This window comes from Microtus ochrogaster, unplaced genomic scaffold, assembly GCF_000317375.1.
Source record: "Microtus ochrogaster isolate Prairie Vole_2 unplaced genomic scaffold, MicOch1.0 UNK1, whole genome shotgun sequence".
Taxonomy (NCBI): Eukaryota; Metazoa; Chordata; class Mammalia; order Rodentia; family Cricetidae; genus Microtus; species Microtus ochrogaster.
This window is the reverse complement of record NW_004949099.1, coordinates 35,182,925-35,196,204: the sequence shown is the minus strand read 5'-3', so window position 1 is coordinate 35,196,204 and position 13,280 is coordinate 35,182,925. Positions and strand designations below refer to the sequence as shown.

The 13,280-nt window shown below is 48.3% G+C and overlaps 2 protein-coding genes across 3 annotated transcripts in view; one reads left to right on the top strand and one right to left on the bottom strand.

Annotated features, from left to right (window-relative positions):
- Positions 1 to 1,751, top strand: part of Bid (BH3 interacting domain death agonist) — a 26,416-nt gene extending 24,665 nt beyond the window's left edge. For both annotated transcript variants that reach the window (XM_005365150.3, XM_026788118.1), the window contains exons 5-6: positions 535 to 747; positions 1,426 to 1,751. In XM_005365150.3, coding sequence (XP_005365207.1) covers positions 535 to 747; positions 1,426 to 1,437 — 225 coding nt within the window. In that variant the 3' untranslated portion in view covers positions 1,438 to 1,751. The remainder of the gene's footprint in view (positions 1 to 534; positions 748 to 1,425) is intronic.
- Positions 1,752 to 2,932: 1,181 nt separating this feature from the next.
- The window catches only part of Bcl2l13 (BCL2 like 13), a 52,570-nt gene continuing 42,222 nt past the window's right edge, over positions 2,933 to 13,280 (bottom strand). The window contains exon 7 of the mRNA XM_005365149.3: positions 2,933 to 8,952. Within this exon, the coding sequence (XP_005365206.1) occupies positions 8,239 to 8,952 (714 nt within the window). The 3' untranslated portion in view covers positions 2,933 to 8,238. The remainder of the gene's footprint in view (positions 8,953 to 13,280) is intronic.

The window sequence follows — 13,280 nt, the reverse complement described above, 5'->3', positions numbered from 1 at the left end:
GTGTGTGAGTACGCGCACACGCTTGTGTGAGCCTTGTGTGTGAGTACATGCACACGCTTGCGTGAGCCTTGTGTGTGAGTACGCGCACACGCTTGCAGGTGTGCACAGAGGTATCGGTCCTCGAGCTGGAATTGCAGGCCAGCGTGAGCCGTTGCATATGGGTGCTGGGAATTGAACCTCTGAGCACCTCTTCAGGTCTCATGGTCTGTTGTCTGCCTTTCCCACTTGAAGGAAAGACAACACGTAGCCCCTAAAGCCGACAGCAGTAAGGTGAGCCTCAGGCAGCCTCCTGAACAGCAGTTCTGTAAGAACTGACTGCAGGAAGCGCCTCTGTCGTGTGCACAGGCTGCTCGGTAAACACGCGGGGCAAGTGCCTGCCGCATGCCGCCCTCCGCGGCTGTGGGGACTGACTTCCCTCTGCTCCCTGCTCTTAGCTGTTTCACCAGAGCTGCCCTCTGAAAGGCTTGTCTCCCGCTGCCTGGTCTGTTCCCTCTGAGGGAAGAACATCTGTCAACTGTCTTCTTTCACGTACAGGACAGACGGAACTGCCTGGCCAGAGCCCTGGATGAGATGAAGACGGCTTTTCCTAGAGACATGGAGAATGAAAAGGCCATGCTGATAATGACCTTGCTGTTGGCCAGAAATGTGGCCAAGCATGCACCATCCTTACTCCATGATGTCTTCCGCACGACAGTGACCTTTATTAACCAGAATTTATTCACCTACGTGAGGAACTTGCTTAGAAATGTAAGGACCAGTGACACCAGCCCTTGGCTTTTCGTGGAGTCCCGTGGTCCCTCCCTGCTTGCTCACCCTCTTCTCTTGACTGTTGGGAATCCAGCAGAGCCAGAGCCCCTGCTGAAGTCCCTCTCACCCCCCCCCCACACACACACTGCAGACTGTTGGGATAAGGGGCAAAGGCTGGTTCACGCTACTGGCGGGACGCAAACACGGTGGGGAGAGAGTGAGAGGGAAGATGGCCAAGGGCTCCAGCTCCCTTGGGCTGCTCTTTATTGTCACAAACCTGAGCTTAAGTATGTATGTGGTGTGCGCATGAGCATGAGCTTGTGTGTGGGTGCCTGTTGAAGCCAGAGGTCGTTTTCAGGTGTCTCCTTTTGTCTTGCTCTACCTATCTTTTTGAGGTAGGGTCTCAGTGAAGCCGAAGGGAGGGGTTGTTTATTTATTGGGGGGGGGGGGCAGAATCCACCTCTATCCGAAGATGGCCCAGAATACAAGGTACTCTTGCTACCTCAGCTTCCTGAATGTTGGGACTACAGCGCACCACATGTGGTCAGTGGTGCCGGGGATGGAGCCCAGGTCTCTGCTGTGAGGCCAGCGGTTTGCTGAGCCACACACAGCTAGAGTCTGGTGCTCGTGTTCTAGGGCACCGAGTCCTGAGACTGACTGCTGCTGCTCTCTCCTTAGGAGATGGACTGAGGGACCTGCAGAAGCGTGGCTGGCTGACACCCACGATGGCGAACCAGTGAAGCTGACTCCAGAAGAAACTTGGCCGTGGAAACACACGCTGGAGAGAAGACAGGTCCCAGATAATAGCTGCCTCCCTATTCTCAGGACAGTGTTTGGGCTGGTGACTCAGTTCCTCCATTGAGCTAGTCTAATGAAGATGCCAGTGCGCGTATCTGAAGGGCTTGTGCCAGCTCCTGCATCCGCTTCGTGTTTCTTTCGTCTAATCAGCTGTACGGGTTCCCACTTGAAAATTAAACTCAAAAGCAGGTTGTAAGGCAGAAAGACTTACTTATACTGTGAAGTTACTGTTCATGAGAGGCCAGCCTGGGTCGCTGTCTTCGCCCTGCAGATGGGCTTCTGTTTCGGGACAGTGCTAGCAGGGGTGCCCTGGCCCTGGAGTGAAAACTCCATCCAGTGCACGGACGGCCACAGCCTTCCTTTGTAAAAGCTGAATGGCAATGAGGTTTGAGTCTATGACTCTGTTCTCAAACTACCCCTCCCTGCCCCACCCATATGCAAGGGTTTAGCTGTTTCAAGGGACTGTTTTTCTAAAGATTGTCTATCCCAGTGGGAACAAACTGAGTTGTGCACACAAACTCAGTCACTACAAATCAGGTTTGCTAGAAAACACATTTACACAAGAAAATGAAATACCAGAGTCAACGGAAATAACAGGAGAGATCTAAAACATCAGCCAGTAATCCAAACAGTAAGTCACCTCCCAGTGTGCATTGGCCACTGTCTTAGTCAAGTTGGCAGAGGTGATTTCCAGTCACATCTGATAGACATTCTCGGTTGTAAAGCAAAATCGCCATTCGTTCTCAGCGGGCCAACGTTTTGGAAAGATTCCATGTGTCAAAGCCAAATGTCCCCTCTTTTGTATTTCAGAAATAAGGTCTTAATGTGTATCGTCAAACACAGGTGATTCTCCTGCTAACTTGCCTAATGCTGGAATTGCAGGCATGAGCCACCACTACCTGTTAAGTGTTCCAATCTTCAATTCATTGCAGCCATGACGGCCTGGTGTATCATGGAAATTGGCGGAATTTTTCTTTAGTAACATGATCCTTGTGTGGGTATAATGAGAGATGATGTTAATTCAGAGAATATTTTCCATTCTGTTCTAAAAGTATGTGAATTGATATGAGTGATAGAAATTTGTTTCTTCAAAATAAAAGGCTTTCTTCTCTAAAGGATGATGCTTAGCAACATCTCCTAGATGATCTAGTGTATCAGAGGTCACAGCATTCCCAATGACCTTCAGGACCCAGCATAAACACAGGTGTTTGGGATCACAGTGACTTCACTGGCTGTGCCTACTGGTGTGGTTTTGAATGGCAGGATCGTGCTTCAGGACTAAGGCAAACCAAGAATGCGTGCCCTTTAAGAGACTACAAAACATTACCTGAAGTAATCCCCCTAGGCCCACAGTAGCGGACAAAACCATGAGTCGAGTCACCAGTTATCAGAAAAGCTCATTTTATTGTCGCCTCCAGGGAGTTTCCCCCAAGAAGTTGCTACTGTCTGGAAGCACAGTTTGTAGACTTGAATTTTGTCACTTCCTGATAGAGAAAGAAGCTTGGGCACAAAGTAGACAACAGCATGGGAAAGGAGCCAAGACAATTCGCAGTAATGAATCGAGCAAGTCAGAGCTGATAAGCACACTGGAAATGATGCTACCTGAATCAAATGCTTATCCTAATCTTTATTTATTTTTGTTTTTTTTGTTGTTGTTTTCTGAGACAGGGTTCCTCTATATAACAGCCCTGTCTGTCCTGAACTAATTCTGTAGACCAGGCTGGCTTTGAACTCAAAGGTCCACCTGCCTCTGCCTCCCAAGTACTGGAATTAAAGGCGTGCACCACCACAACCCAATACTAATTTTTTTTAAAAAGATAGGATCCCGTGTATTAAAGGCTGAACTTTAACTTTTAGCCACGTATGGCCTTGAATACTGTCTTCCTTCCTTCCCGAGTGCTGGGATTACAGGTATGCATTCCATGCCCAGTTCATGCGGTGCTGGAATGGAACCCAGGACTTCATCCACACTGGACAGATATAACAGCTATGTCTGCCTGACTCTGCTGTGTTAATAATTACCATTCTGGTACTTTGTGGGGGGGTGGGGCGCCAAGAACTAGAGTCAGTAACAAACTGAGCTCCATCAAGGGGTTAGGAGAAAGAGGCACTTTTAATATGAAGGAAGAAAGATTACAAGAGCAGGGAAAATACAGGTTCAGGGGGGAAAAATGTTTCTTTTCCTTTTGTGCTGGCCAACAAATGGTCCATGTACACGGTACCAGACCTCACTAAGGGAAGGTGTAGCTCACCGTCCTGGGAAAGGCCTCCACAAACCTGTCATCTCAAAATGACAAAACGTGGTCCTGGCAAGAGGTCCTGGCAAGATAGCCGTGGGTAAAGGTGCCTTCCACCAAATGTGGGGACCCCATGGTGAAAGGAGAGAGCTGTGACATGCATCCACACACATATATAGACAAATGAATAGCTTTTCATGTCAAAGTGTTTGCTGGAGGGATACATCCAGAAGCAGGTCTGACACCCTCTTAGAGGAGAAAACGGGAGGATCCAGAGCTGGCTGCTCCGACTTGGGCTGTGGCCCGGCAAAGTGTCCCTGAGACAGTTCTGCCCTGAGCGACACTGAAGCAGCTGAGGGGCTGGGGCCTCGTGTAAACATGAGCGTGGGAAGGGCAAAGTGGGGCGAGCCAAGCTGGGGCTCGGTGGGGGGGCTGTGTGAAGACGGCAGCGTGTTCATCTTTTAACAACAGCTTCCAGCTCTGCGGCTGTAGAACCAGAGTGGGTTCTGATGGACGCAGCAGTTCTGTGGCAGGATCTCACTGGGAAGTGCTCTTGTCAGGTGAGCAAAATGCAAGACTGGTTGGTCATTCCTGAGTCTGAGTGTCAAGAACCCCAAATCCTCTAGGTGTCCCCACATCCCTCAATATGCCCACCCTGGACTGATGGTCACCACAGGGGAAAGGACCAGAGGGATCAAAAACTGCCAAGGGGAGAGAGGTGTCAAGTGGCTGCCTTCATCTGTCACACTGCATGCCTGGGATGACAGCTGTGTCTGACAGTCCGACTTTGTTTATGGAAACACACATTAAATACGGCTACTGAACATCAAGAACCGCCACAGGGTGATCCTGGGGCGCTCACCCAGTGGCTAAAGGGACGCTGCACTGGGCCTGGAGTCAGGAATTTTCACCCGCTGCCTTGCCTCTGATAAGCTAGGCCACATGAACCATGAGTTCTGGGTGAGTTCCTACTCATTAACATGGGAAGTCTAGAGTGAGCAGCTCCCAGGACCTGACGGAGTGAAAGTCCCGTAGCCTCTGGTGTGTATTAAGTGTTCAATCAATATCAGCAAAAGGGGCAACGACCCCCACAAAGCTCACTCAGAAGGTATACTACCATGGCAGGCCATAGCCATCTCACAAATGAAGGTTCTTAGTGCTATCCTGCTGCTAAAATCATGTGTGTGTGTGTGAGACAGAGACAGACAGACAGACCGACCAAGGCTGATCATACTAGTGAGCAGAGAGCTCATGAAGATCTAAAATAAGAGTAAGGAAAGGACTTTTTCTTAGCTATAAAGCGTAGTTTCTATAAGTAGCTCTTAAAAGCTCAATGCCCACATCTCCCCTTCAGAGCAAAAGGCAGTGCAGACACTGTGTTCTCTGGCTGGGGAACTTAGCACAGAGGCCAAGACAAGCAGTGGCAGCTGTGGTTCCAAGAACCAGGCTCAGAGAACCTCACTCTCCCTGGGACAAATGATACCTGAAGGGACTGGACACAGGCAGGAGGGGCCGGGGATGCTCTGGGTGAGGTACATATGAACCCAAACAGGCATGTTTTTCTAGAGCAGTGTTTCTCAACCTTCCCACTGCAGTGACACTGCGTATTGTGGTGAGGAAACCTCCAACCATAAAATTATTCTGCTGCTACTTCATAACTAATTTTACTACTGAGAGGAATTGTAAACCCCTGGTATGCAGGACAGCTGATATACAACACCCCTCCCCAAGGGGTCTTGGCCCACTGGTTGAGAACTGCTGATCTAGACCACCTTCTAGAGGCAGTGATGATCAGGCAAGGCCCTCCTGCTAAGGCACGCGACTCAGATTTGCCACGTCAGTACAGAAGATTAAGTTGGTATTCTTTAGTCCTGGTGTGTCTGTCAGGAAAACCTCACTGATTTTGGCTAAGTGAGCACCAATCATTTCGCAGAATGGAGCAGTTAAGAAATCTAGGCAGGGCTGAGGTACACACACAGGCGACAATCTCCAGAACTAGTAAAACTCTGGTTCACCAGCAACAGCAGAGCTGCGGTGACTCGATTCTGATGCTGTGCGCCCCAGTCAGGCTGAATGCATGCTGAATCTTTAGTCCAGGGGCAAGAACAGCCTCCTGTCAGTCCCCAGAAGGACTTGAGAACTAATTTTAATGTGACAGAAAGACCAGGTGTGGTGACACATGCTTATAATCTCAGTCCTGAGGCTGGACTACAAATTCAAGACCAGCCTAGGCTACATGGGTAGACTGCCTATTTATTTTTATCCATTTAGAGCAACAGCAAACCTAGGAAGTACAGCAACACTTGTGGTGGCTACTCTGTCCCATTGCCAAGCAGAGGGCAGTGAAATACAACATGCCTATCTCCCGGGAATGAGATTCCGTGTAGAGAGAACCAATGGGAAGTCACCTACTTACCATCACCCAGAAAGAGATAGTTGGGCAAACCAGGTTAGTGTTCATGGGGTAGTAAAACACAACAACAAGCAGTTAGCACAGTACCGCGTCTTCCCTGTCCCTGCCTTGGTGGAGAGCAGATACAGCCATCCTATAACAGACTTCTTAGCCACTCCCACCTGAATGTGGCAGTGAGCCCTTAAATGGGCTACACCAGTGAGAACCCAAAGTTCCAAAGGGTTAACGCTGGAAGAAAACTCTTTTGAAAAAAAAAAAATCAAGGTAAGGCAACCCACCAGTCTCTGAGCTGTGAGAACCAGGACATACTCCCACCACCTCTGGTCACACTAGAGCCCTTACACCCACAGGACAGCAACAGGCATCACAGTGCGACACAGCGACAGGACACAAACATGCTCAAATCTCTTCCTGATCCGCTCTTTCAAGTACTTTTTAAGGGATAGTTTTCTTTACAAAATAATTTTTAAAAATCAAGCATATTTAAAACATCATCTCTTGGTGATCAGAGTAGTTAAAATTATTTTTATTATAAATTTCAGAATCTAAGAAGTGTAATGTTACATGACTAAGTTAAATCTGAGAAGACTTCTTACCAAGCACGTGAGCCTTGCAGGTGGCACTGTGGCCCCCAGGCATGACAGGGTCAGGTTCCACCCCTCCTTGAGGGATGGGGTCAGCCAAATGACAGAAGACCCTGCTGAGTCCCACTAAGTACAGGTGAGTGAGTGCACAGGGCCTCTTGGTCTGTCACCCTAGCATTGGGCTGACCAGAGTTCAGGCCAAGAGGTCTCCTCTTGAACTCTGAAGACCAAACAGCACCTGAGCAGCAGTCTTGGTCTTAAATTCAAGTTTCTGTCCCACTTTTCACTAAGTGATACCTAATAGTAAATGATAAAATTTTATCATTTATTTCAATGATTTACATTGAATAAGAGTTATGCTCCAACTTTCTGTAGCCAAACAATGACACTGCTTCCTACATGGCAGGAGACCCCCAGGGAAGCTGATGGTGTTCCAAAGACCAAGGTCAGGTACTGGGAAACACTAACCCAGGGTCCTAGATGATGCAAATGCCATCAGGTGTCATGGACACGTGGGGTGGTTGGCCACACGTACCAGCAGACCTGGACAGGCTGTGGAGACTGCCTTCCTGCCTCTAAGAACAATGACCACAGCCTGTAACCTGCACTGGCAATCAGACTAGGGCACCTTAAGTCTACACAGCTCTAACACATTAATCTCTTGGAACAAGGTTTCAGCATGTAGTCCTGGCTGGTCTCAAACTCAGTATGTACACCAGGCTAGCTTTGAACTCGTGCTAAATCTCCTTGCCTCTGCTTCCTATATACTGGGATTACAGATGGTGCCACCACACCTGGCCTGGGTATTTATCTTTTAAACAGTTCCTAGCAGCAGCATCTTTGAAAGATGGAGCCAGGGAGGCTTCGGGGGTTTGCTGGGTAGAAGGGTGCAGGGTGAGCCACACTGTGCTGCAGTACCTGAGAGGTGATGCAATGGAAGAGCACCTCACGCTGCAGAATGGGAAACCGGCAAAAACGAGAAATTGCAACAGGATGAACAGCTGGCTGTCCCCAGCTGCAGCTTCCTCCCCCACATTCTCTTAATTGAACCCTATCCCTTAAAGCAGTGGCCCTCAACGGGGAATGACTTTGCCCACAGTGGACATTTGGCAATGTAGGAGACATTTTTGGCTGTCCTTCCTAGAGTGGGGTGCCACTGGCGTCTAGATGGAAGCCAGGGCTGTTTCCGATCATTACGCGCACAGGGCAGCCTCCTACAGAGAATTACTGAGAGGTAAGGGTGCTCAGGCCTGTCCTAGACGGGAACTGCACTCTTACCCTGCCGAATATGGTGTGCACCAAGGCCCTCAGGATGACAACCAGGCCAGTGTGAACACTCTGTGTCAAGCCAGCTCCCCCAGTGTCCTGCCAGTGTCCAGCCAGCCGTTGGCAGTCTATGTTCCAGTGAATACAACTAAAGCCGCAGGTCCTTTTGTCTGCTTTCTCCTCTGAAAAGCTGTTACTTCTTCCTTAGAGCCAATGCAACTCCAACTGCCACAGCTAGGATGGCCACTGCAGCAGCCCCTCCAAATAGCAGTACAGCCTTGCCCTCAATGGGCATGGCACTCTTGGCTACCCCGGCAGCAATGGCCTCCCCAGTGTGGCTCTCTTTCCTGCCCCCAGCTCCCTCTGCACTCAGCTGGACGGCTGACTCCGCCCCCTCCAAGGCAGCAGGTCTTGCTGCCGCTGCTGCTTCCAGCTCCTCCTCACCAAACTCCACAAACACAGATGGAGTGGGGCTGGCTTTCTCAACTCTCATTTCTGAGGCTTCCTTGGTGGTGATCTGTGGGAGCAAGGGAGCGGCAGCTTCCGGGAACGCCTCCTCTGGCACCTCCTCCTTCTCCACGTGCACGATGTCAGAGTTAGAGGAGTTGTTCTCGCTCTTCTCCCCAGCCCCGCTACTGTCCAAGCTCTTCACTTCTTCCGGGTCCATGGCAATCTGCTGCCAGGACTCAGGCCCGAGAGAGACTGGGAGGCTTTCTGTGTGCCAACTCTGGCTAGCAGACAGCGAGACAGGTAGGCTCTCAGACTGCCAAGATGTGGTCACCGTTGGGGACTCCGGGGGACTGACCTGTCCGGAGTTGTCACTAGGCAGGATATAAATGTCATTACTATCTTCTGCAATGATTCCCGGGTATTCTTCCTCCTCAGACTCAAGACTAAAGACAGTGCCCTAAAAAAGAAGAGGGAGAATCCACAAGCAGACTCATTAATTTTAAAAACTGTCAACCTAGGAAAAATAACTGTCTACCATCAAGTTTCAGAAGTAAATACACTCCCCACCTATACAGCTTCTGAACAGAATGTACTCATCTGAGCGCAAATGCAAAGGAGATTTTCTTTTTCCTTTTTTGAAAAAGGAGCACTTCTACCCCAGCTTCTTCCCCCACCCAAAACACATTTTTGTTTTAATTTTTAATTGAAAAAAAGTTCCCGTACACTGGACTATGATCACACCTTTTCTTTCTCCCACAGTCAAAGCTTTCTTAGTGGCTTCTTTCAGCCTCCTGAGTGCTGGCATAACACACCTGCACTCCATACCTTGCTAAAAGGGAAAGTTTTTGTTCTGTTTTTTCAAGACAGGGTTTCTCTGTATAGCCATGGCTGTCATAAAACTCATTCTGTAGACAAGGCTGGCCTCGAACTCCAAGACTCACCTGCCTCTGCCTCCCAAGTGCTGGGATTAAAGACGCATGCGCCACTGCCTTGCTAAAAGGGAGAATTTTGGCAACTCCGCTGTGCATCATACAGTCAATTAACTCAAAACAGCAGAAAAAAATGAAAACAAGATTGTGTACGCTGGGAATCTGTCACTTAGTAAATACAGAAACACAGTCATGTACCAAGTGCTAGTGAGAGTTCAGAGGAGAATTTTTTCTGGGTGTGAAAAGGCAAGGTGATGGCAGAAAAATCATGAAATTCTGGCAGCAAAGGCCATCAAGAAGATGCAGTCTAACCAAAGCACAGAACTATAAAAGGCAGGCAGGGACGAGCAAACAATTTACTCTGCACGAGGGTTAGAAAGTTCAGCCATGACAGACTAGAAATAATTCCTGTGAGGTGTCCCTTACCTCCATGCACATAAAATAATCAATAATATATATTTTGAAATTGATGACATAATACTTCAATTGTCTGTAGCAGGCTGCAGTGGTCCGGCCTTTTTTCTTCTTAAATAAGACAGCTATATAGGTATTCAAATAACCAGTTAGCTTATAATTAGATTGAGCCTAAAGAAACCAGGGACAACCAAGCACTGTGGTAACTTTCTGCAGTGCTAGAATGGAGCTCTTTAGCTGTGCTGAGCGTGGAACTCAGGACTCAGAGAGGCAAACATGCACTCGGCCAGAGCTGCATGCACCCCAGGCCCAACAGAGTTACTATTTAGCTTCGAGACAAGTCTCCCCTTACTGCCATTCCTCATATGATCCTGGTCCCAGGCGTCCCCAGCTCCACTCCTGTGGGAACTCTTTCAAACTCAATATGCCTCCATTAGCATAATGGTAATGTAAAGCCAAGCAACAATTCCCAACCTCATCAATAATGAATGTCACAAAAAGCCCTTTACGACCAAGAAAACAACCACCAGTGGCAGAACTCATGGAATTTACGGGCAGTCAGAGGTCAACCACTGCGAGAAAGCCCCAATTCTACCGCATTTCTCTTTCCTCTCTCATCATCTTGCTGCGCCTTAAGCACAACACGGATCTTAATGTATTCCTAAGTGTGTATCTCCTTTGTTTTGTTTTGTTGTTGCTTTTAAGACAAGGTCTCAGGTAGCCCGGGCCAGCTGTGAAGAGTGTGCAGCTGAGAGGAATGGAAAGATAGCTCAGTGGTTAGAGTGCTCCTGCTCTTCCAGAGGACCAGGGATTGATTCCCAGCACCCACAAGGCAGCTCACAACCAACTACAGCTACAGAATCTGTCAGAGCCCGTGTGGGTCCAACACAGATTTCCTAACTCGGCTGGAACGGAGTCGTGAGGAATAATCAGACACAACTTACACGGTCATCTTTCACGGGCAAGATCTCTCTCCAAAAAGATCCCTCGTTTATTCTCCAAACACCTTATATATTATCACATCAATTGAGAGGGAAAACACATTAGGCTGTCTCCTAGGCAACCAGGTACATGGGCTCTGGTCACCTCCGCATCTACCTGTATGCTAGCAGTCAGGTAGGCCATGAATTAGCATCTCTATAAGACATCCTCCAAATTACAAAGGCAGGAAGCACCAAACATCCTGACCAGTTTCAGTCAACACCTCTCAGGAGATCTCCGTTTCTAACAAGTACATCCTTGCTATTGTAGGCAGAGACAGTTTGTCCCAGAGCTACGTGATCAGTTCAGACTGGGCTCTGTTTTGGTTTTTGGTTTTTAAGACAGAATTACTCTGTGTAACAGCCCTGGCTGTCCAGAAACTCACTTTGTAGACCAGGCTGGCCTTGAACTCACAGAGATCAACCTGTCTCTGCCTCCCATATGCTGGGATTAAAGGCGTGCACCACCACCATCTAGCTTCTGTTTTGTTTAAGACAGAGATTTGCTACTTAGTCTGAAATGGCCTAGAACACATAATCCAGGCTGACCCTGAACTTGAAATCCTCCTGCCTCAGACTTCTGAGTGTTGGGTTTATAGGAATTGTACCATCTCCCACCTAAATGTATCTATTTTTCTTTTCTTTGAGACCATCTCACAGTGTAGCCCTGGCAGGCCTGGAGGAACTGGCTATGCAGACCAGGTTAGCCTTGAACTCACAGAGATTTGCCTGGTCTGTCTCTGTGTTGGGATTAAAGGTGTAAAACACCAGGAACAGCTTCCAAATGTATCATAATATATCTAAATACAAGTTTTTCTTTCTCTGAACATCTTTTGCTATTATTCTAATAAAAGTAACCACTATTTTCTTAAGAATTTTTACACTTATTTATTAATTGGGTATGCACACCCTGGCACATGCACAGAGGTCAGAGGACAATGTGCTGGAGTTATTTCTCTCCTCCCACTCTGTGGGTGCTAGGGACTGAAGTCGAGTCATCAGGCTTTATGGAGTGTCCTAGGCAGCTGAGACATCTTGCAGGCCCCTAAGCGCTTCTCTCTAACACAATGACTCCTATCGGCCTACCAGCTAGTCTGGAAATGGTGTGGTGGCAAAGCTCATCCCAGCCACAGGCGAAGGCAGGAGGACTAAGAGTTGATGAAGAGATTGACTAAGAGTAGTTGTCTTTTGAGACCCTGTCTCCAAAAAGCAATGGAGAGGGCGCTGGGGATGTGGGACCCAGAACAGTGGTGGAGCTTTTCTGCTCACAAAGGTCCTGAGTTTCAGGCCTGGCGCCAAAAAAAGGGAAAGTGTGGATAAATGAAAGTAAAATGTCATGTCTGTCTGGAATCCTTTGTCAGCTCGTAACTAATGTAGCAGCCCTCACTGCTATCAGTCTAACAAAGACCACGACTCTCTTGGGAACTCAGTTCAACTCCCTGCCTCCATTACAGCCCCTCTCACAATCAGTCCATCAATATCTCAGAGCAGAAAACCTGCCTCTAACGGATTAGCTAGCCATCAGATAGAGGCTCGGTTCAAATGGAGTCTGCTAATTACCTGACTCTCCAGTGAAAAAGCCAAGAGGGCAATGCAATATTTAGAAGACACACTATCCTTCCTGAGCTCAGCTGTGTTTACTCTCAAACCAAACATAAATTATTTAAAGGAGCAATACTATCAAATGAAGTAAGCCAAGATATCCTCCCTCTTCTTAGGGGCATTTTCTTCTCTCTTTCTTTTGCAGCACTAGGCATGGAACCCAGGGCTGTGTGCATGCCAACCAGGCACTCTGTCCTTAAACTATATCCTGACCCTCTAGAACCATCATCTTACAGCCCTATTTTTTCTTGCTTGTGTTCTAGGTACTCTATGAGGAACCTATATAGCCCCTACAACTCCACACCCACAGCCTCCTGTGAGTATTGTGTTAGAACTCCCAAACCTTGCTGTCCAGGAGTTTCAGGATATAAACTCTCAAGCCGGGCACAGTGGCACATAACTTTGATGCCAGCACTCAGAAGGCAGAGACACAGGAGGACCTCTGGAGCTTGAAGTCAGCCTGGTCTACATGATGGGTTCCAGGACAGCCAGAACTACAGAGAGACCTTGACTCAAAATCAAAAATCAAATCAAATAAAAGATAGGACCTCTTAGCTGGACAGTAGTGGCATACCCCTTTAATCCCAGCACTTGGGAGGCAGAGGCAAGCGGATCTCAGTGAGATCGAGGCCAGCCTGGTCTACAAAGCGAGCTCCAGGACAGCCAGGACAGAGAAATCTTATTTCAAAACCCTCCCCACACCAAAAAAAAAAAAAAGATACAAACCCTCAGTAAGTTGCTGATCTGCACTTTGAAAAATGAGACTCTCTAGCCGGGCGATGGTGGCGCATGCCTTTAATCCCAGCACTCGGGAGGCAGAGGCAGGTGGATCTCTGTGAGTTCGAGACCAGCCTGGTCTA